The sequence below is a fragment of the Melanostigma gelatinosum genome, assembly GCF_949748355.1.
Source record: "Melanostigma gelatinosum genome assembly, chromosome: 1".
In the NCBI taxonomy this organism is placed as follows: domain Eukaryota; kingdom Metazoa; phylum Chordata; class Actinopteri; order Perciformes; family Zoarcidae; genus Melanostigma; species Melanostigma gelatinosum.
Window position 1 is genome coordinate 14,947,750 of NC_136634.1, and position 20,824 is coordinate 14,968,573.

Consider the following 20,824-nt stretch of genomic DNA (forward strand, 5'->3'; position numbering starts at 1 on the left):
CTAAAAAGCGATTCATCTTTATTTGTCCGTTTATCACAGGGAGACAATTATAATATATACCAGGAACAATCACAATCAACAGTCACTTGACGGCTCTAAACGTGTTGAGCTCAATAATTGGGAAACTTTCCATGTTTTTTGCTGAAACATGAAAGCAGCATATTCCTCAAAGTGTGGGAGGAGCCTGTTGTGTCTCAGCTTTAAAAAAAAGCACCGGCGACAAGTGGTCTTTAGTGTCAGAGGGCGAATAATACCCTTTATCATGTACTGTGCAACAACAGTTCAATACAAGTAGAAGTTACCAATTAAAAGTGTTATTTGAATAAAAGTACAGAAGCATTAACAGCAACATGTATTTAATATGCAGAATGTTATGTTACATAGTATATTACTGGATTATTGTTTCTGATGCATTCATCTAAATTGAATCAAGGTAGAGCTAGTTTTAAGAACTTTTTATGAACATCGCATCATATTTTTTTAATCTGGTGATATGTTAGTAAATTGTTAGTCTGCAAAGTAATTAGTATAGCTATCTGGTAAATGTGTTGGAGTAAAAAGCCCAATATTTCCATCTGAAATGATAATTACTGCAGACATGTGTTGAGTGTGTGTTGAGTCTATGCAGGGCAGATGTTAAAGGACAGTCAATGTAAACTGAGAGGCGCAGTAAACATTCCAATATGTTTACTTAGAATTGATTTAGGGTCTTTGTGAAAGTAATCTGGCCACAAGTGCAGAATGGATATGTAATAATAATAATGAGAAACACAAGTACAATTTCATTGTCACGTGATGTTCATGACTTACTCGATAAGAGAGATGGTGAGACACAGAAATTATGAAAACTATGATCAAATAATGCAGCAAATAAAACAACAAAAGAACAAAACAAAACATTGATCCAAACTACAGTAAAAAAATAATATAAAATAAAACAAGGCAGAAATGAATGCTTTTCATGTTGTGATAACTTAACAAGACAACATCTAAAATGTCTCGTGCTCCTCAACTCCATCTCTAAGTTAATGTGATGTAATCTGTCAGAGGGAATAGAAGATGTGATGCTGTAACGATTCCTCGAAATCCAAACATCGACATCTAATTCCTCTGCTTCCAGTGAATAGAATAACTCACTCCGGGTCACTCATGGGTCCCCGAATCGGTGTCACTCCTCAGGGGCCTCTCCACCGTCACTGTGCTGGGGTCACATTCTAGCATCCCCCTGATCCAATCATCATCCAGCGCTCCCTCTATGAACTCCTCCAGACTGATGACGGCTACAGACATAACAAGGACAGACAGTGATTACAGACAAAGAGCAGAGGACAGACTACCAGTATCATTTGGTTCACTTCCCTACTTAATATTTAATACTTAATATAAGTGAGCAAGAGCTTACTGTTTTTAATGTTAGTCTGCCAATACAAGTGCCTACCAAAGTATATATAATAATTATTATATACGTGTGTATGATGAATATTAGTGTTTTTCTAAATGTAAGCAGTATGTGGAGGCACATGTACCATTTACAACCTAAACTGTATCCTCTACAGGAGAGAAAAAAGCACCATTCTGAGGCCCTCACTGCGCTTCAGCATACATGCTCAATGTTTTGAACTCAATAACTTTTAGGTTCAGGATTCATCTCATATATGTTTAGTAGATTCAGCATTATTTAACATTACACATGATGTGTTTTATCCTCAATCAGATGCATTATCTCAGCTTTAGGTCTGTGCTTGCTTTATCTTTTTAACTCTGTCATTGAATAACTATCTTAGAGTCTTAGACTAGTCCCAACGAGTAAAAGTTTCTTTTTAGGCTTGCATCACAGAATTGACATAAAGTCAATTTGGAGTTTCAGAGTTAGTGTTTGGGGTATTTTTAAGGTATATTTAACATCGCCATTATCTTTATGACTTTAGCTTATTGAGAGAAAAAAAGCATACAAAGTTAATTTGGTCCCATGCTAAAATAACACATGATTTCAAGCAGAAAGGGGAAATGATTTCTTCACCATTGTTGTCTTTATCTAACCGCACAAATATCCGGTTGGTACACTCCTCCGCTGTAAGAGGGTTGGGTTTGGTGAAAGCAGCTGTCACGCTCATCTTATACACAGCCTGTGAACAAAAGGAAACACACACAGATGCAGCTGTGGTACCATCTCGTGATCAGTAAGAGTAGTAGTGTTCGTACCTGCATGATGTCCAGCATTTCTTCCCTTGTAATGGCTCCGTCTCTGTCTTTGTCATAGAGCTTGAATGACCACCGCAGCTTCTCTACAGCCGAGCCCTCGATCAGCATGCTGATGGCCACGACATACTCCCTGAAATCAACCACCCCGTCCTGCAGAGAAGCGCCCCCATTAACATCTTTGTTTGCTATTCATTCTTCCTGATTCTCACTTTATGTCGCATTACTACGATACAGCATTTATTACTGTCCTGTTCCAGCTGTAGTATTCCCTCCGGACTCACATGTGTAAAGTCATGCAGTGTAGCTCACCCCGTTATTGTCCAATGTGCGGAATATCTCTTCTGCATACTCAGCTGACTCCCTGCCCACTGTTCCATTGCAGAAATGCCTTTGGAACTCATGAAGAGTGATCAGCCCACTTGGACATTCATTAATAAACTTTCTAAAACAAAAAGACAAACAGCACATTTGTTTCATAAAGAGAGAAGAACAATGTCAGTTGCTGTAATACACACAAACAAAGCATGGGGCAGTTTGGATAAAAGGTCGGATCTGTAGAAACATGTCCTTTGATATTAAGAGAATTAAGGTCAACCTCTGTGGAGATTACACGTCTTTGAAAGCTTGCATACACCCTGGGACTAGAGTGCTAAAATAATTTGGCCAAATGATTTTGAACCACTTTACTACAACATGGCAAAGTGAAGCAAATCAGCAGTGTGTAGTCACGGACATAAAGTAGGGCTGGGGACACTATTCCTCAACTGAGTAGAGAAACAACAACAACAAAAAAGAACGAAAGAAACAAAAGGCAAAGGATGTGCTTTGTAGATTTGTCTGGAAAATACCGCATTCTGCACAACAAAAGGAGACCTGTATGCTTTTTGAATGTTGCTTCAAAAGTCTGCAGTTAAAGCTGCATCTGTAGTTGTAGCTATGTTACAACGTTTCACCGCTCAGCGGGGAGCCACGTCTCCACTCTCTCCAAACTTTCATTTACTTCAACAGGCATCTTCTACCTGAATACACACTTCATTCGCCAATTTTAAAAGCCAAACGAACATCTTACCTGGACCACTCGTACAGCTCAGTGACATAAGACCCCCCTCTCCTACCAGGCAGAATAGCAGCTTGGCCCATTCTGTAAAGGAGCAACAGCTTTGTGTTCACCACTGACTTTATATACATAACAAATCCCAGCTTATGCCATGCTTTCTTAATTGCACCAACCAATGCCGTACCACATTTGTTAAATTACTCCGAGCTAATCTTCTCAGAGGGGGGAACAGAAAGGAAGGCTGTAAGTGGGTTCAGCGTAAGGCAAATGTGATTACTCATAAAGCAGACTGCTGCTTCTCAATTGGCCTCATGTTTTGGATTCAGCGAGGCTGCTCACAGAGTGTGCCGTCTTTCTGTTCAATTTCAGATATATGTATCTGAAAATATGACCCAAGTTCCTGTTGATGGTTTGTTAAACTAATATTTATTAATAACATGACAACAAGAAAGTCCAGACATGTTGATAGCAATAGAAATAATAAATTGTACAAAAATGGTCATGCAACTAGTCACAAAGCCGGGCATCAAATCAAAAAATAATGTTCCCTTTCTTAAAAACTCTGTTGTATTTCAAACAGAGAGAAGGGAAGAATATGTGACCTCTCAGCAAGGTTTATTTTCTCTGTCACCACCAATTAAGCTGAAGTGGAAGCAATGTTTTAGATTACAGGGGGAAATTACAACCAATACAGTAAAATGATTAAACCAGAAGAACAGGGACCAAAAACACAATACAAAATGGACTTGTTGCCTTTAAAAAGACCAGTCTGTGTCTATGGCACAACTCCGTAGCTCTGCTTGTTTGGTTAGGCAGTGAGAGTGCCGACGCTAACGTGTACAATACAATTCCTGCTTTATCTGTCAACAGGCTTCCGCTTCATTCACGATGAGCACAGTATGCGGCAAGTCCATCCAATGATAGATTTTAGCCCTCCTTTCAGTCTGCGGAGGTTGCCAGGCGGTCTCCATAAGCAACACAGGTTCATCGAGTGTCCGAGCAGACATGTCCAAAGGCACTTCAGACACAAGCAGGAGGGTCCTTGTGAGCTCAGCTGGTCCATCCACTGGCTCATTACTCAAGCATTACAGAAAGAAAAGACTGTTTTCTTTAATTCACAACAATGTCTTCAAGAGTTCTTGTTGGAGAAGTCTAAACAGTCCTCATGAGGTGACTATAAATCGTGTCCCGAGACACCAATATGAATGATGGCATGAAAGCTACAGTTCCTTCTATTGTATATTTGGGTCGCAATGCAACAGATATTTTTGACTGACTGGTTTAGGTATGTGGTTGAAACACTTTTTACAAAATCTCAAAATGAAGCTTACATGTTTTCAGTACACTCCCACTGAGACTCAAAATCATTCAGGTAAAAGAAACGTGATCAATGTAACAAACAGTCAAACGGGTATCAAATAAGCCCATAATCAAATAGTTTTAAACAAACAAATACAACAATTTTCTTCAACTGAAACTATGTATATAATGTTAGTATTATTTGGCATCAGCAAAGGCTGATGTGACAATTTGACATACTTAGGTACTTCTTCATTTGTACCTTATATTCACCCATAAGGCCATCTGGCTACCACATGATTCAATGGGTCACTAACATTAATCATGACATGACGACGGTCAATGTTTTGTTCGTAAAAATGAGCAAACAAAACAAAACAATTCTGCATGAGGTAAATTGCAAAAGGGATCCACACAACTCAGTGAATCACCAAATGTGATATATTTCAAGTCAGCATAATCTTCTGCCTTCTGGAGTTTTAGAGTCATGCATGATATGGGAGGGACAATTGCATGGAGTTAGAAAGCAAATAAAAAGGACCATGTCTTTTTTATAAATAGTCAGTACATAATATAAAGGAAAAGAAACCGCTAAAGTTATGGCTTACCTGCAAGAATATAAAGATGACAATAAGTGTAAGAACACCGATGCACAGGTGAACAAGTACAGTGTCTTCAACAATATAGAGTTTGAGGTAAGTATGTAAAACTTTGAACTGGAGGACAAAATACTGTTAGTTACTCCGAACTGTGTCATATGTTTAAACGGGCGGCTCTGTTTCCATCACTCCCTGAGTTAACACTTCTACCATCGGACTCAGAGATCAACCTCAAACATGTTTCGATAAAATGTCTAAAATGTGAAAGGGGTTTGATGCCAAACCTCCATTTTAGCACCTCTAAGGTTTCACTTTACATGAAGTATTACTGTAGTGCTCAGAAAGCCCTATTGATTCATTCAAACTGGCTGCTCTTTGACAAATGTATGGGTGGATCATCTCTGCCGATACATATTTAGTGTTCAGAGCTAGGACGAATCCAATCAAGGGCAGCCAACATTGAAGGATTAATATCTATACGAGGGTACATACTAAAATATTATTTTCATATTATTATTTGATTATTTTCACACAAACTGTCCCTTTTGGACAGATATAGCTTTGAAGACATGGTGTTTGCAACCACACCAAATCCACACACATATAGTTTTTTTCAAGTCAGAGTACAAGGTAAGAGGTTGCTGGATTGTTTTCACGGAGAATGTTCAGATACTGACAAGAGAAAATCTCTGAGCGGCACACCGTTAGGCGACTCAAAGTTAGAGGTTATGGAAGTGTGGTCTGCCGTGGTACACACTGGCTAGTACCAACGGCTTGGATCCTGAGGGGTACCAGAGAAGGGCCAGGTCAAATCTAAATGCAACCTTTTAAAAAGAACATGAAATCAATTCAGTGCAATTGTTTGGTGTTTTTTTTTTTGCATCATCACTCCTAACCCGTTCAATTGTAGGTGGAGGAGAGAGTCCCGTCATGCCACTTTCATTGGTGTTCATGGGTTCTTCAACCTTATGAGGCCTCCTCAGTTAAACAGAGGATGCCAGCAGATGTGAGGCGAGCAGTGAACAACAGCGTTTCAGGGCAGGCAAACCGCTGTAAGGCTTTAGAGGCACATCCTCCTCCCGACAACAAGGTGTCTCTTGTTGTTGTCGATCCCACACGAAGACTACACAGCTTAGGTGGAAAAAGGTTATGAATGAAAAAGGCCAATCGACAAAAAGGAACGCTGCGTTACAGAAAAGCATTGAAGCATTCCCCATCACAAAAATGATGTCCGGGTGTTTTACGCAGTGCTACAGCACCACACTGTAAGAGCAGATTCTATAAAGACCAGTGCATCTCTTCGAAGTCCACAGCCTCGCCCACGATTGTGTCCTTCTCCAGGAGGCTCATGAACACTGCCATGGCTGCGTCGTCATTGCTAAGGCTACTAAGCCCCGGTCCAACCACGCCGTCCAAATCCTGCTGGGAGTTCTCTTCTGAGGTAAGATAGGGTGAAGGAAAGGAAGAAAATGAATGGATTTATAAGAGGAGATAACTAAAATGTATAAATAAGGTCATGAACCGGAGCAGTGAGAGTACCCATGAGTGATTCTGCCCCAGAGAATGCAGCTGCCTGGGGCTCATCCTCTGAGCTGGACTTTGCTGGAATCTCTATATCTGTTGCCTCTCCATTTGGCACCTTACGACCAAAAGAAGAGCACATTTTATCCCGAGCAGGAACATGGCAGAAGTGAAGTCATGATGTAAAAAAAAAAAAAAAAAGAGGAAAAACTCAATTCTGTGCAGGCCCAATTATGCCTTCCAACCTTTGTAGGCAATTCACCATAATTCCCAATACATACAGCAGTAATTGTATTAGTTTATGGATTTTCTAAGGAGATCTTACTGTGAGATGTTTAAACACCAAAACCAGACGGGGCTTCTTTAGCCAGAGTGAGAACTCTGGCTAAACGTGTTTTTCTGCTTAGTTGTATTATATGTATAAAAGATCAGCTAGGTGTAAATCATTGGAGGGGTTTAAGATTATATTTCTGCATTTCATACGAAATGTTTGGCATGTCGTGCAAATTACTACCCAGTCTAGATATAATGTACACCTTATTCAGGTAGTGAGAGGTATTTCTATTGCATTTTGCAAAAAATAAAAGCGGCAAAAACAATAATATTCACATTGATTTGGTGTCATTTCAACTCATAGTTTCAACCATATAACGACTGAACTTCAATTCAAGTGGATTTCCACCAAGTAGCACTGTCCAAATTATACTCTAATGTAGGCCTAAACCCCTACAACTACAAACAAATATAGTTTTTTTCTTTCATAAATTACACTCAGCTGTTTTGGAATGAGCTAGTCTGAAAAGCGTCATGCAGTTTTGTGGATAGAAAAGCATTCGAGACAGATGCACCAAATACAGATATGCTTGTACATGAAATTACATTGTTGCCGATTTGATTGTGAGTTTGCGGACACTTATCGCGTGGTAGACTGAACGGGCTGACGCTACCACTGGAAGGTGACGAGTTCATCCTAAAGAGACACAAATCCACTTAAAAACTGCAGTAGTAACAGAAGTAACATCGTCAACAACTTAGAAGCAGAGCAATTGTGGCAACAAAAAAAAAGACGTACTGAACTACTCTCTTTGTAATTGTCAGATTTACTTATCTCTATCGCTGTAAGAAAATGTAAAGAGGACTTGCTCTCTTGCGAGGCCACACCTGTTGTGATCCAGCAGCTCATTGGCAATCTGGGTCCCAATGCTCCCAGCATAAATCATAGCTCCAGGTGTGGTGGAGATGCCTGGTATAACTGGAAGGGACTTCTTGCCTACTTCTAGCAGAAAAGACAGTTAAGAGTAAAATGAGCAGACTTGTGCTTTACAGTGTGCAATGGCTTCAGAATCTGTATTTTCAACGATCACAGGGCATAAGATCTTTCTTCATTTTAACTGACCGTCAGAAGTCTGGGCATCGCTCGACTGTTCAGACTTGTTTCCTGAACGATCGGTTCGACTGTGATCGCACCTTGTCGTGGGACGAAAACACAGGTGAAGTGCCGATTAATGTACAATGTATCTATCTTGGGAACAAAGATATCTAGGTAATGCACAAAGGGACTGAAGCGTATACTCACGATTTAACCGTGTTAGTTGAAACTATGTATTCGACTTCTTTGGTCCAGGGATTTACAAAACTAAACCACTGACTTTGCAGAGTGACGAAAGAGCCATTTTTTGTCTTGAACTTATAGCAGTTTGTCTCTATTCTGTCTTTACTCCGCAGCACTGTGAAAGAAAACAACGAGAGGGCGAGTTAGAGGACTGAACAGAAAGTGAAGCATCAGTGTGATCTGTTTAAGGGAGAGAAGAACAAAAGCAAAAGGACAGCGGACAGAAATATGGGGAACCCGTCACAATTTTGCAGCATACTGACCTACTGGAGTAAACGTCAGATGTGCAGAAATTCAATAGGTGATTTCAGCTTAATTGTAAATGAACATTTTGACCTAAATAGACCTAGATAATTGAAGAGTGTAGGTATCATCTTGGCAGACATTTAAAAATAATAATAAAGGATCCGAGACAATTACAAAGAAGATAAAACGGTATGAGGCCAATGAAGTGTTATTTGCCTTTTCGATGCTTGTCAGCTAAATGCAGTAAGTCGTCTTGATGGAAGTACTCGTAGCATGATGTCCCAAGCAATTCTTGGGGAAGATAACCGAGAATGGTTGTGGCTCTGCAGAAGAAAAAAAATAAAATGTAAGTGTTAAAAGAGCATACAAGCGTTTCATGCTAGTATGAATTGCTTTTAAACAACTGTATTATCTAAAATACACAAATACACTCAAATTGTTTTCGTATTGACATCAGTATCAAAGCAATTTAGAAATGTAAATGGCAGATATTTAAAATGCCTCAATGATTGTACATGTTCTCAAAGCCGTGCACCGAGACATTACAACCCTCTACAACCCCCTCATTGAAATTAAACTCTACCTTTGATCGACAAAGGTGAATTTGCCATCCATAGCATAACGTGTGAAGAACTCCGTGGGTTTAACGCAGACTTCGCCATGAACCTGGGGAGATGAGTGGGAGTGCACGCGTCCCATCGCCACCAGGCAGCTGAAGTGGGAGCTATCCTGCTTGTCTACCTCGCCCTCCCCCTCTGCTCCAACCTGACTGGTAGGCCAGCTGCGCATGTAGCCTGTGCAGTGGACCGTGCAGTACTTCTGCGACTCTGTAGGCACATGCAGACACAAATCACAATACAGTGTGTGTGTGTGTGTGTATATATATATATATATATATATATATATATATATATATATATATATATATATATATATATATATATATATATATATATATATATATATATATATATATATATATATATATATATATATATATATATATATATCTGGGACATTTCGAGCCACAATAATGTCAAAAGAAAAAGGGTTTTTTTTCCGACAGATTTTTTTCCATTGCCGTTATTTTTTTGACTTCTATTCAGTGGAATAATCATACTCTAGGTTTTGGAACTACAGTTCCCATAATGCTGTGGAAGACGTTAACAGTAAATATGATATATATTTATATCATGCCCTGGATTGAGGAAGACACTGTATTTGTTCACATTTTGGCAAATTGGCCTCATTAAAAGTATCCTGAATGAGCTATTAGCAGCTCATCTTTGTAATCAGCGAACTACTTCAGGTAAGTTCAGGAGAATAGAGCATATTTTTCTGTTTTTTGTGTGGATTTCCTGGACGTTTATTCACAATGGACATCGCAAAGTGTATAAAGATTCGATCCAAGTGACTAATGACTGAGGAGTTGTCCGATTTTTGACTCAAATTGTGCAATTCACTTTGGAAAGTGAAGTCAAATATCTTTGCCTCACATGTCTCCCTCTGCTCCCTCCTCTAAACCTCTGCCTCACAGTTGGAAAATCTCTGCTTTACACCAATATTTCTCGTGAATAGAAGTGTACCTGATAAATATCATAGCAGTTACACACGAAACCAAATACATTGACTGTACAAAAGTGATCTGCTGAATAGACCACTGGATCATTTCCCCACCTTTCTTTTTGGAGGAGCTTGCTTGGAATTCCTCCTCCACTTTCACAGAAATCTTGTTGTACTTCATGCGGCAGAAGAATGAGCGGCGTGCACCGGAATACAGCCGCACTGCACCGTCCGGGAGGTCAGCCTGGACCTGCAGGCCCGCTGGAGACATGACATGAGTGTTACATGAGTGTTACATGTGCTCTCTCTCTCTCTCTCAGACAGCAGAAATAATTGCTTTACTTTTAGCATCTATCAGGCGTTCCCGAGGGTATAATTCAGAAGCAGACAGCTGCTCCTTCACTTTTTCCATGTCCTTTGGGTGTATGTAATCAAACAGGCTCTGTCCAATCAGCTCCACCTGTAGGAAGAACAAACAGCCCTAAACATTGTGCCCATGCTCATGAAAAGAAATGTCAAAACCATTCTGCATGTAAGGTATTTCCCGCTGACAAATAAAAAAAATTGAACAAAATATTTGATTGAGGACTGTTGACCCCGGAGCACACCAGATACTGTGTGTAGCGGATTTAGATTTAAGTAAGATTGAGGGAGGAAATACAACAGCTCACTCAAAGCTTTCCTGAAGGACTGACTGTCCTTAAGTAATAAAAAATATGGTGTATACACTGTGCCCTTGTGCCCAACGTCTTTGTTTTTCATCATCAAAGGAGCCAGGTGTGTCTGCGGAGGGTTACTTTCACACAATGATAAATGTGGTGCTACAGGCCCATGCATGTGTAGGTGGTATTAGTTCATGATAATAACCCTGGTGGGTGCCAGTCCGTTAACAGTGGTGCCACGACAACACAACCCATCTGGTGTGTCCGGGGTTTCACATAAACAAAGATGTTGCTGACACAGTAACAAATGTAAAAGCATTACCCGAATATAATTTAACATCTTCGTGACGGACTCTGAGACAAAAACTATTTTCCCATGATCACAGCCCACTACAAACAGGAACCCATCTGCAGCCTGCACAACAGAAAGCATGAGAGAAAATAAGGGGATCCAATGTGATGACATGGTCAAGACAAATGTAAGAGGCCACCGAGTAGATTTCTGTTCTATTTATACCGGTATATATTCTATAAAAAAACTAAACAGAATCATTTAAAATTCTTATCATGAAAAATCAGCGCATCAATTATAAAGACAAAAGTCTACACAGTGATTCAAATAAAAAAAATGTAATCTTTTTATGTTTTATACTTTTTGGTATCAGATGAACAGAACCCACAGTAAAGCAGGGGTGTTGTCGCTAGCATGACATTAAAGCCTGATGGTGTTTACCTTGAGGACCAGGTGTTTGAGCTCCTCGTCGGGGAGGAATGAAGGCTTGTAGCTGGCTTCAGAAAAAGAACTTGTTGAACCTGAAAACATGGAAATAATTGTTACATGGCCAGTTCAAAGGTGAGATTACTATATTACAGTTCGGCATTAGGTATAACTGTATTACAACAGTCAGGTCTAAGAACTTCAACCGGTTTAATTTTATCCACATTAAAACAAATTTAAAAAATTCTTGGTACCTTTGAGAGATTTGAAGTGCTGCACTGCCATTCTGAGCACAGTGAGTTTGTCCAGTTTACGGGACATGGGGTTACAAGAAGGGATCATGGCGGACAGTTTGTCAATGAGATTGTTCATTTTGTCCCGTCTCCTTTTCTCAATTTGGCTATGCGGCTCTCTGCAGAAACATTAAAGAAGAAATAAGTCAGACAATTAATAATTTCTCCTTTCAATTTACAGACTATCTTAACCTGTGAAATATTGCATGATATTATATAAATAATACATAATAATAATACATAATAAATACATATCATCTTTTAAGATTGATGATAACATTAGAAGAACATGGGAATGTTATAAATCTGATGGTGTCAAATTTGACCGACCTGAAGCATTTCATTTTGCCATGTCGGTCCTCTCCATCTGACCTGTAGAGCAGAAAAACACACATTTGAAATGTATTTGAAGAAGAAAAGCCCAAAATAAACAAGTCAGCTCTGAAACCCCTATATTAGCACACAGTACCCGTTTTGCTCATCTTCCATATCTTCCATATCCATATCCATAGAAACAGATTTTGGATCCCTAGGAAGGAAATTCATCAATGGCAACTTGCAACAATTTAGGTCAAGAGATTTTCTGTGAGCCAAAATAAAGCAATTGCACTACTTACTGGTTGTCCATGCAGCCCTTGCGCTTCCGGGGCATCTCCGTGCTAAAGGACATATCAACAGCTGAGGATGGGGCGCTGGGCAAAGAAACAGAACTTTGGTTTTCTTTAACCAGCACCTCTTCTGAAACACACAAGACACAATGAACTGTAGGACTCGATTTGATTAGCAAGCGCGTCGATACATGCAAGTAAATGTGCAACAATCCTTCCTTCTTATAACTACCATCAAAGCACCCTTGGGGGAAAGTAGGGAATTCTAATCAGCTTATTGAGCCCAAGCACACATGATCAGAAATTCCATGGACATAACATGTTGTTCTGGTATAGCCGTGTAACATCCCGTTGCTCTGCAAAAGAGGTGGGGTTAAAGTTCATGACCGTCATCACTGCAATGTTTTTCAGGTGAAAGGGACAGGAGTGCATACAGTGTGTGTTCCATGCTGTGTTCAGTGCTGTTTGTGTATGTATGAAAGCATGAGCAAGAACAGTGACAATTACCATGGCCTGCCTCTGACAGATCTAGCTTTGGAGTAGCGCGTAGTTACAGTCAACAATACAATTTAGCCAATCAGCGCCCTCAAATAGATTCAGCTATGGGCCAGAACGATCAGGCCCCCCTCGCTGCACGTTCTCGTCAGGAGAATCTCTACGCGCGAGCGCCAGCGCGAGCACTCCTCCTCCAACCCCCGTTTGAGAGGAGAACTTTGGTGGAGATTCTGCAGCCAAAGAGCTGATATCAGATCAGCCTGACCTCACAATCAGACAGCAGACTACATGCGAAGCTTCACTAGCTGTACACCAGACAGGTTTGGCTAGCTGGATGACGTCATGCTAATAATTTATTTAGATTTTTAAAACAACGGGGACGGATCCAGCACGGCCAGTTACGGGAGTGAGGGATGAGGAGGTAAGGAAACATGAGAACACCAGGACACACATGAGAACTCTGTCACGCTACATATTAGGCAAAGTGAACATCTTTTCTTCTACATAGTTGTCCTCAGTCTCATCTGCTTAACTTGGTCATGGAGGCATCAACATGTAATAGAGATGTTAAATTAACAGTGAAAACTCATCATAGCTTAATTTAACATCAGTGTTCATAATTACACTTCATGTTTACTTCATGTTTACTTCATGTTTACTTTACCTCCTATAACAAGGTCCATAGGGGCATCTCAACAAATTAACATGTTATATTATATTATATAAGTGTTATTTATTTATTTTTTCATGTTGGAATAAATGTTAAATATTTAACTGCCAAGTAATAATGCGTGTTTGAGACTTACATTTTTTTTGCATTAAATCATACTGGGATGTTTGATGAAATTGATAGGATGGCCCGACCTAGAACATTTTCCACCAGCCGCCACTGGTCAATATTCAAACTGGTGACCAGCTTAAGTTGGGTTTTAATTACCTGCCGGTTCAACTCCCGATCTGTCACCGCCGCCAGCCGCTGTATTCCAGGCCGACATGGCTGGAGCCGGGGCCGGAGCGCTGGGGCCCAGGACTCCAATGCATGGATGAGATAGTCGACTGACGTTACTCCGGGATGTTGCTGTGTTAATAGGACATGTTGTGGGGGAGTCGAGACGGCGGCAGAATGTTGCACAACTGCCTTATATTCTCTATATGCAGAAAAGAACCCCGACGAGGTCGTTTGCGGTGCAATCACGACAGAGCAGAGAACTGGGGAAACAGGAAGTAGTCTCCTCCTATAGCCACAACAAAATCACCGCTGCAGCTCTATGGAATCTCTCCTTCTTCCTCTTTACGTTTTATGTCGGTTGGCAAACAACTTAGTGGTGCATTACCGCCACCAACTGGTGTGAAGAATGCATCGGGGTCTGAAAAATGCACTAATTCTAATAATAAAGAAAATAAAACGAGAACAACAACGTAAAAATAAATAAGTATGTAAGCAAAATAAAGTTATTCTCCGTCATCAAATGTATTCTTATAATTAAAAATAAAAACAAAGAGGCTGTCTCTTGTCAATTAACCCTCCTGCTGTGGCAGGGCCTTTTTGAGGTGCCTCTCCAGAGGTGATGCACTGACACCACTTTTGTTCAGACCAAATACAAGCAATTACATTTGAGTGCTTGCCGATGTGTTTTATTTTCATCAGATGCTCCTCAGCTTCTGACTGTAGCAAATTGTATATCCAACCTGATGCTGTTGCTGACATTCTAACAATCATATTACATAAATAATGTTTTCCTGATACAAACAAAACATAGCTCCTCGCAGTATAGGGATGTTAATAATTAATAGTTTAACCTTGATATCAGCGAAACAGTTAAAAGAAATATTAAAAAATAAAAAACAACAAAACTCACTTTTGTCACGAAGAAGAATATAGTGGGTCAGCCCACTTTAATTAAGTGTGCCGGAGCAGCCAAAGTTCACTTTAATCAGCAGCTGGCTGAAAAGCAAGACACAGGAACTCATAGGTGACCTCACAAGTCTTGAGGAGCTGTATTTTACTTTATTCACCAACAAAAAAACTGTACACACACTGCAATGCTACATTCACAGTTGTGACGTTACTGCTAACTTTACACTCACAGCCATTCACAGGCTTTCTCTCACAACCGGACAGTCAATAACGTTAAGTCTGCCTTGCAATACACTTGCGGAGACCCTGACAGAGCATGGCAGGCGGAGACATCTGACATGTTCACAGCTAAACCAATTGAGCAGTGGAGACTAAAGGCAAGGCAAGTTTATTTGTATAGCACATTTCAACAACAAGGCAATTCAAAGTGCTTCACATGAAAACATTAAAAACATCAAAACATAAGGCAAAAGAAAATGAGATTTAAAAACAATTAAGAACATTGATTGAAACATTAAAAACAGTCATTAAAACACTAAAGTGACTAAAGTGACTGCATGTGTCCACAACAATGAATGCATGGATGGATTAACTTTGGCATCCACTCTCATGTAAAGTCAAGTGAGTCCTGCCTGAGCCAGTCTCCATCTGACTGAAAACAGATGTGCTGGTGCAGTAACTGTTATTGCGTTTAGCCCTTCTCTTCTATCTGAAACTGCCAAAGCCTAATCTCTTCTCAAGTTAGTTTTAGTTCCTCAGTGGGTAGATGACTGAGGTATATACAGTGTATTGATATATGTGTCTCTTTGCAGAATCACCTGATGATCACATGTGCTACTTTCTCCTCCAAACACTAGATGGTAGACACGACTCACTCAGAAAAGGAAAGACTATAGGGACGATGTTCAAAAGGTCCTTGGCTTCATGTTCAGATATTACATTCAGAAATAATGTTGCATCAGGAGGCATTAGGTTACTTTAAACCAACTGTTTGCCAAATTCAGTAATCACATTATTGTGGTAATGTTACAATTCCTGGGAAGCAGTAGAGCAGAGTCGAACAGAAACAAGAAGACTGTCAGGTTGGACATACATTTAGTTGAGCGTTTCCTCTGAAAGTGCATCTTATACGGTTGCGACGCTATTGCAGTTACAAAATCTGTCTGCAGACAGACAGCAACTTAAACACTCGGCAAAGTACTGACAACCAGCTCTGTGGTAGTTCCTGCTACAGTAGGTGTCTCCAGGACCACGTTTGAACATGATGACTCACACACAGACTCACAAAACAATACCAGCGTTGCTGTCGTGGCTGGTAAATACACACCTCATAAAGTATCTGTTCAGTTGACACAAGTACACTTTTGTAACCTTGTAATGGTGTGTTATCTTAGCCAGGTCTCTCTTGAAACAGAGATTTTTTTCTCAAGGGACTTCCTTGTTAAATAAATGGTGAAATAGATTAAGTATACAAGATGAATATACAGTACATCTAATTTCAATCATTTCTGATGTATCTGATGCTGTACGAAAAAAGAAGGCAGTTCCATTCAGGTTGTCTGTAATGGAGCTGTGATATTCCTGCCACAAAGAACCTTATTTATTGAAAGAGTGTCCACTGGGGATTGAGCTCTCAGTTCATTTATGCAGTGCATAAACAGCTGGAGAAGCAGCATCACCCTGAGCAGTTGATCTGCAGCAGCCCACCACCAAAAGAGACTGTTGGGGCTCAGGCCCGCACCATCCACTCTACTGTTTAAACTTTAAAATCTCCCTTAACTGCTGCATATCTGATGATCTGGAATGAAGGAAGCTCACTGTGAAAACTGACGTGCCCTGCTGGCAAAACAAGTTTTTCAGGGCATGCCCATCTGTGTCAAACGGTAAGAGATTGGTGTTGTTTGTAAGTCCATGAACTATACAGCTTCATGGCAGCAGTTATTTCTGTCACACCCCCAGAAAAATAGTACTGGTGGAAAAGAGGGAGTCTGAACTTGGAACTTGATGGCTCTGTCTTAGGTTTCAGCTGCTCCCATTATACACCAGCAGTCTAGCTTATCCTGTCTCTTCTCAATGCCACTAGTCAAGCTCATGTTTATTTAACTGTTAAGCGGGTTCAAGGGCTTAAGGGCTGCGTTTTTGAAAACCAGCTACACCTGCCCCTCCTCACCACCAATGGATGCGTTATGAGACGGAGAGGAGATCCAATCAGTTCGTTCCGATCAGCTGCAGACAGGAGCGGGCTCACAATGCCTCGAGACTAAAACCTGGATTCTACTCTTTCATTCACTGGATCTTTAGAAGATGAAAATAGTTTCAGAGGCTCTGGCTGAACGGTACTTTGGACATTGAGGAATACTTTCATATCATCTCTCCCTCCACTTCAACAGTGAATCCTCACACCAGAGAGAGTGGAGAGGGAAATTCTGTGTTACCTCCGAGGGACCCGTGGCACCACTGAACGGTGGAGCCAACCCCCGGTGCCACAAACTCAGGATGATGAACGGCTTCTAGTGGATTTATTTTGTACTCACAGAGTGTGTGAGTGAGGTATCAAGACACTGTTATCAGATAACGTTGAAAGAAAGACAAAAAAGAAACGGAGAAAAATGCCTTTTGGTGGGTCAGCAGGTTTGAAGAAACTTAACAGCGTGACAGCCTGTTGAAGTAAATAACGCACGCGCTGGTAGTTTTAGCTGCATGTACGTGTCAAATTAGCTGGAAGAAGATGATGTAGTGAAGACAATAACTTTAATCGTAATTATTAAACAACAATGATGTCCATAGTCCCGTTTTTGAGACAGTTTGTCAACGAGCGACTAACTGCTGCTGCTGAAGAAATATTCGAAGTTTTGGAGAAAACTATCGTCGAGCACGAGAAACAGATCGATCATCAGCGCAGACTGTTGGATATCGTTTTGAAAGCGGAAGGTAAGTTATACAGGATATATGTAAAACCGTTATAGTCTTTAGAGGAGCATGTCTGACATAACGTAACGTGTTGTATCTTCAGTGTTTCTATCATCACAGTTTCATATTCTATTCATCCTCTGTCCCCCCAGAGCTCCCACAACAACATGTCTGTGAGGAGGACATGTGAGGCTTTTATTTTGTAAAATGTCTCAATCAGTATTGTAAAAATCGTTTATTTTCAGTTTGTCAGAGATGTCTTGAACATAAAAATATCAGTCATTGTCTGGAATTATTGACAATTGTCTATTAATAGCACCTCAACTATTGACAAATCATCTATTTCCAATTCAATTGATCTTATTTCCATATTATGCATTTTGTATCTATGCTCCCTCAATCCTGGTGTGAGCCGTTTGAATGCGTTTACCATGAATGTAGTAGTGTTTGTGTTCATCCATGTAAAGTAAGACAGAATATGGGCGCACTACCATTTTAGTGTCAGCTGATTTGACAACGGTTTCTATCATCACAGTAGTATCATATTCCTTTCATCCTTTGTCCCTCCAGAGCTCCCACAACAACATGTCTGTGAGGAGGACGAGCATCTCTCTGACCAGCAGCAGCTCTTTGTTCAGGAGAGGAACTCCAGTGTGGACCAAGAGGACCCAGAACCTCCACAGATTGAAGAGCAGCAGGATGAACTCTGGACCAGTGAGGAGGGAGAGCAGCTCGTACTGAAGCAGAAGACTGATGTCTTTATGTTGATTCCTACTTCTGAGGAAAGTGACCCCAGTGAAGACCAGACCAGACCAAACTTTAGTGTCGATGAAACTCAGCCTGTCAGCAACATCCCAGTTAAAAGCTCTGTGGTATCAGAACCAAGTGGTGACCAGCAGCTCCTCTCTCACAACCCTCATGAAGCTGAGAGCCAAGATCAGGAAGGAGGCAAGAATGGAGACTCGGGATCAACTGATGCAGAGCCAGAACAACAGAGTCAACATCACACAAACAATCCCGCTATGGCAACGATTCACTGTCATACTCAGACATTCAAATGTGACATGTGTGAGAAAGCTTTTAAGTGTAAGCCATATTTGCAGAGACACATGATAGTACACAAATGTACGAAGCCACATACTTGTAAACCATGTGGGAAAAGTTTTCAATATAACAGTTATTTAAAGGTCCACATGAGAATTCACACAGGTGAGAAACCATATCCTTGCAAAACATGTGGGAAAAGTTTCAGATGTAGTACTGACATGAAAATCCACACGAGGATACACACAGGTGAGAGGCCGTACCTTTGCAAGATATGCGGGAAAACATTCCGTGAGAACTCATCATTGACAAGCCACATGAGAATCCACACAGCTGAGAAGTCCTTTACTTGCCAAACATGTGAGAGAGCTTTCAGATTTAGCCGTCAATTGAAAATCCACATGAGAACCCACACAGGTGAGAGACCGTATACTTGCAAAACGTGTGGAAAAGATTTCAGATTTAGCAGTAACTTAAGCGTCCATATGAGGACACACACAGGTGAAAAGCTGTATCACTGCAGCACAGACGTTCCAGTTATAGTCACAAAAAATATAAACAAAAGCACGCACATCCAGGTGCCTTAATACTAAGAAGGCCGGCTCCATCATTGGCTGCAAACTGGACACTCTGGAAACGGTGGTGGAGAGGAGGACACGAAAGAAACTATTATCCACATTATATTGGATAACCCGGACCACCCTCTCCACCACATACTGCAGCGGAGCACTTTCTCCAACAGACTCATCCAGCTCCGCTGTCACAAGGACAGATACAGGAGATCTTTGTATTCACATACATCACATGATGTCTGAACAGCATTTCTCTGAACTAATACAGTCTTTGATGTCTTGTGAGCCTTTGTTTCACACAGAAGTGGTTGTTAAACTAATGGTGTGATGTGGCTGACCGATTGTTGTGTGTGCATAAGAGCATTTGTCTAACGGCATTTTTAAAAAGACCAGCATCCTGGGTCTTCTGTAAGTACTTCCAGTGTGCACTGCTCAAAAGACTGACAGCCTGATCTAGATAGTTTGATGGACAGGAAACCCTAACCCTAACCCTCATTAAAGAGAAAAATAATCTTAATATATGAAACATCTACAATAATTAAACAACACTACTTATAAATGACATAACAAACTACAATATCAAATAAATAGCTCCAACAGTGGGAGATGATTTATTTCTAGTGGTTTACTGTGAAAACAAGAGAAACCGTAGAATTGAAACTCTTGGTGACGTGGTAACTCTATGAAAGCAGCTACATCTATGTAACTGAATGTAAAAGGTTTTAAGTGAAGGTGAGATGTCAATGTCTTAGTGAAAGGTTTTTCTGTCATATGACTTTTACTTAGATTTCTGTATGCAGACAGTACTTTTATGTGGGAGAAAAATGTATTTGTGTCTTGAAATATATTTGTGTAAAACCAATAATCTCCACAATTGAAATGTATCCATGTATATTCACATTCATCCTGTGATAATGGCCTGTATCATTGTCATATGTTCTTCAAGTCACTGAGACAGGGAGTCTACTAGTATAGTGGCCTTGGAGCCCGGGTGAAGATTTCTAACGCAGGAGAAGAACGGGAGTCGATCGGGGGGGGGGGGGGGGGGGGGGGGGGGGGGGGGGGGGAGGCTGAGGGTAGAATGAAGGTATAAACTAATGTACAATGTTATTGTGATGCGAGTTGCCTCCGGACAGCTCGGTGTACTTGTATACTTTGTGATGCAAATAAATCTGCGTGAACTGAAGAAAATCCAATCTCTCTTGTGTTCTGTGGGTGCTCGTTACTGAGTTCCTAGTAGTGAGATGCTGTGGTGTCTCACATTTACAAATTAATAATCATTGTTTTAAGTTCAACAATAATTTAAAATCAATCTAACTATAAATGTGTATAAGACTTGTGAACAAGCTAGACTGTGATGCAGTTCTAGTACACTGTTCTTGATACTATTTTAATTCAGTGTCTGAGGGAGTGACGCCATGATCGAAAAGTGGCCTTTGGTATGCTGCTATTGTTCAGCAGTATGTACCCATCCTTTGGGTGTGCCACTATTGGTCAGTGGTAGGTACCTATCCCTCGAGTGGTATGCTGTTGTTCAGCAGTACCTATCCCTCGAGCGGTATGCT

At 40.6% G+C, this 20,824-nt stretch overlaps 2 protein-coding genes across 2 annotated transcripts; both read right to left on the reverse strand.

Annotated features, from left to right (window-relative positions):
• Positions 1–1,143: 1,143 nt before the first annotated feature.
• On the reverse strand, positions 1,144–3,342 carry LOC306784430 (guanylyl cyclase inhibitory protein; the record flags this gene model as incomplete). The annotated part of the gene is made up of 5 exons (XM_079278415.1): positions 1,144–1,280; positions 2,021–2,126; positions 2,203–2,352; positions 2,512–2,644; positions 3,272–3,342. The coding sequence occupies 5 exons, from the start codon at positions 3,340–3,342 to the stop codon at positions 1,144–1,146; spliced, it is 597 nt and encodes a 198-aa protein (XP_079134541.1).
• Positions 3,343–3,666: 324 nt separating this feature from the next.
• On the reverse strand, positions 3,667–14,011 carry bmal2 (basic helix-loop-helix ARNT like 2). The gene is made up of 17 exons (XM_079280614.1): positions 13,813–14,011; positions 12,390–12,510; positions 12,242–12,301; positions 12,103–12,144; positions 11,734–11,891; positions 11,495–11,574; positions 11,084–11,176; positions 10,442–10,559; positions 10,214–10,360; positions 9,120–9,363; positions 8,753–8,859; positions 8,255–8,405; positions 8,075–8,145; positions 7,840–7,954; positions 7,558–7,648; positions 6,697–6,796; positions 3,667–6,593 (listed from the first exon to the last, which is right to left on the reverse strand). Exons 1-17 carry the CDS (start codon positions 13,868–13,870, stop codon positions 6,436–6,438), a joined length of 1,914 nt encoding a protein of 637 aa, XP_079136740.1. The 5' UTR covers positions 13,871–14,011; the 3' UTR covers positions 3,667–6,435.
• Between the last annotated feature and the right edge of the window lie 6,813 nt (positions 14,012–20,824).

What these genes read in the sequence shown, in the direction of transcription:
- bmal2 (XM_079280614.1), bottom strand. Translation starts at nt 13,870, where the DNA reads ATGTCGGCCTGGAATACAGCGGCTGGCGGCGGTGACAGATCGGGAGTT. An exon ending in TCAAACACCTGGTCCTCAAG is followed by an intron (nt 11,177 to 11,494) that starts GTAAACACCATC and finishes TCTGTTGTGCAG; the next exon opens with GCTGCAGATGGGTTCCTGTT. An exon ending in AGATGTTAAATTATATTCGG is followed by an intron (nt 10,560 to 11,083) that starts GTAATGCTTTTA and finishes TTCTTCCTACAG; the next exon opens with GTGGAGCTGATTGGACAGAG.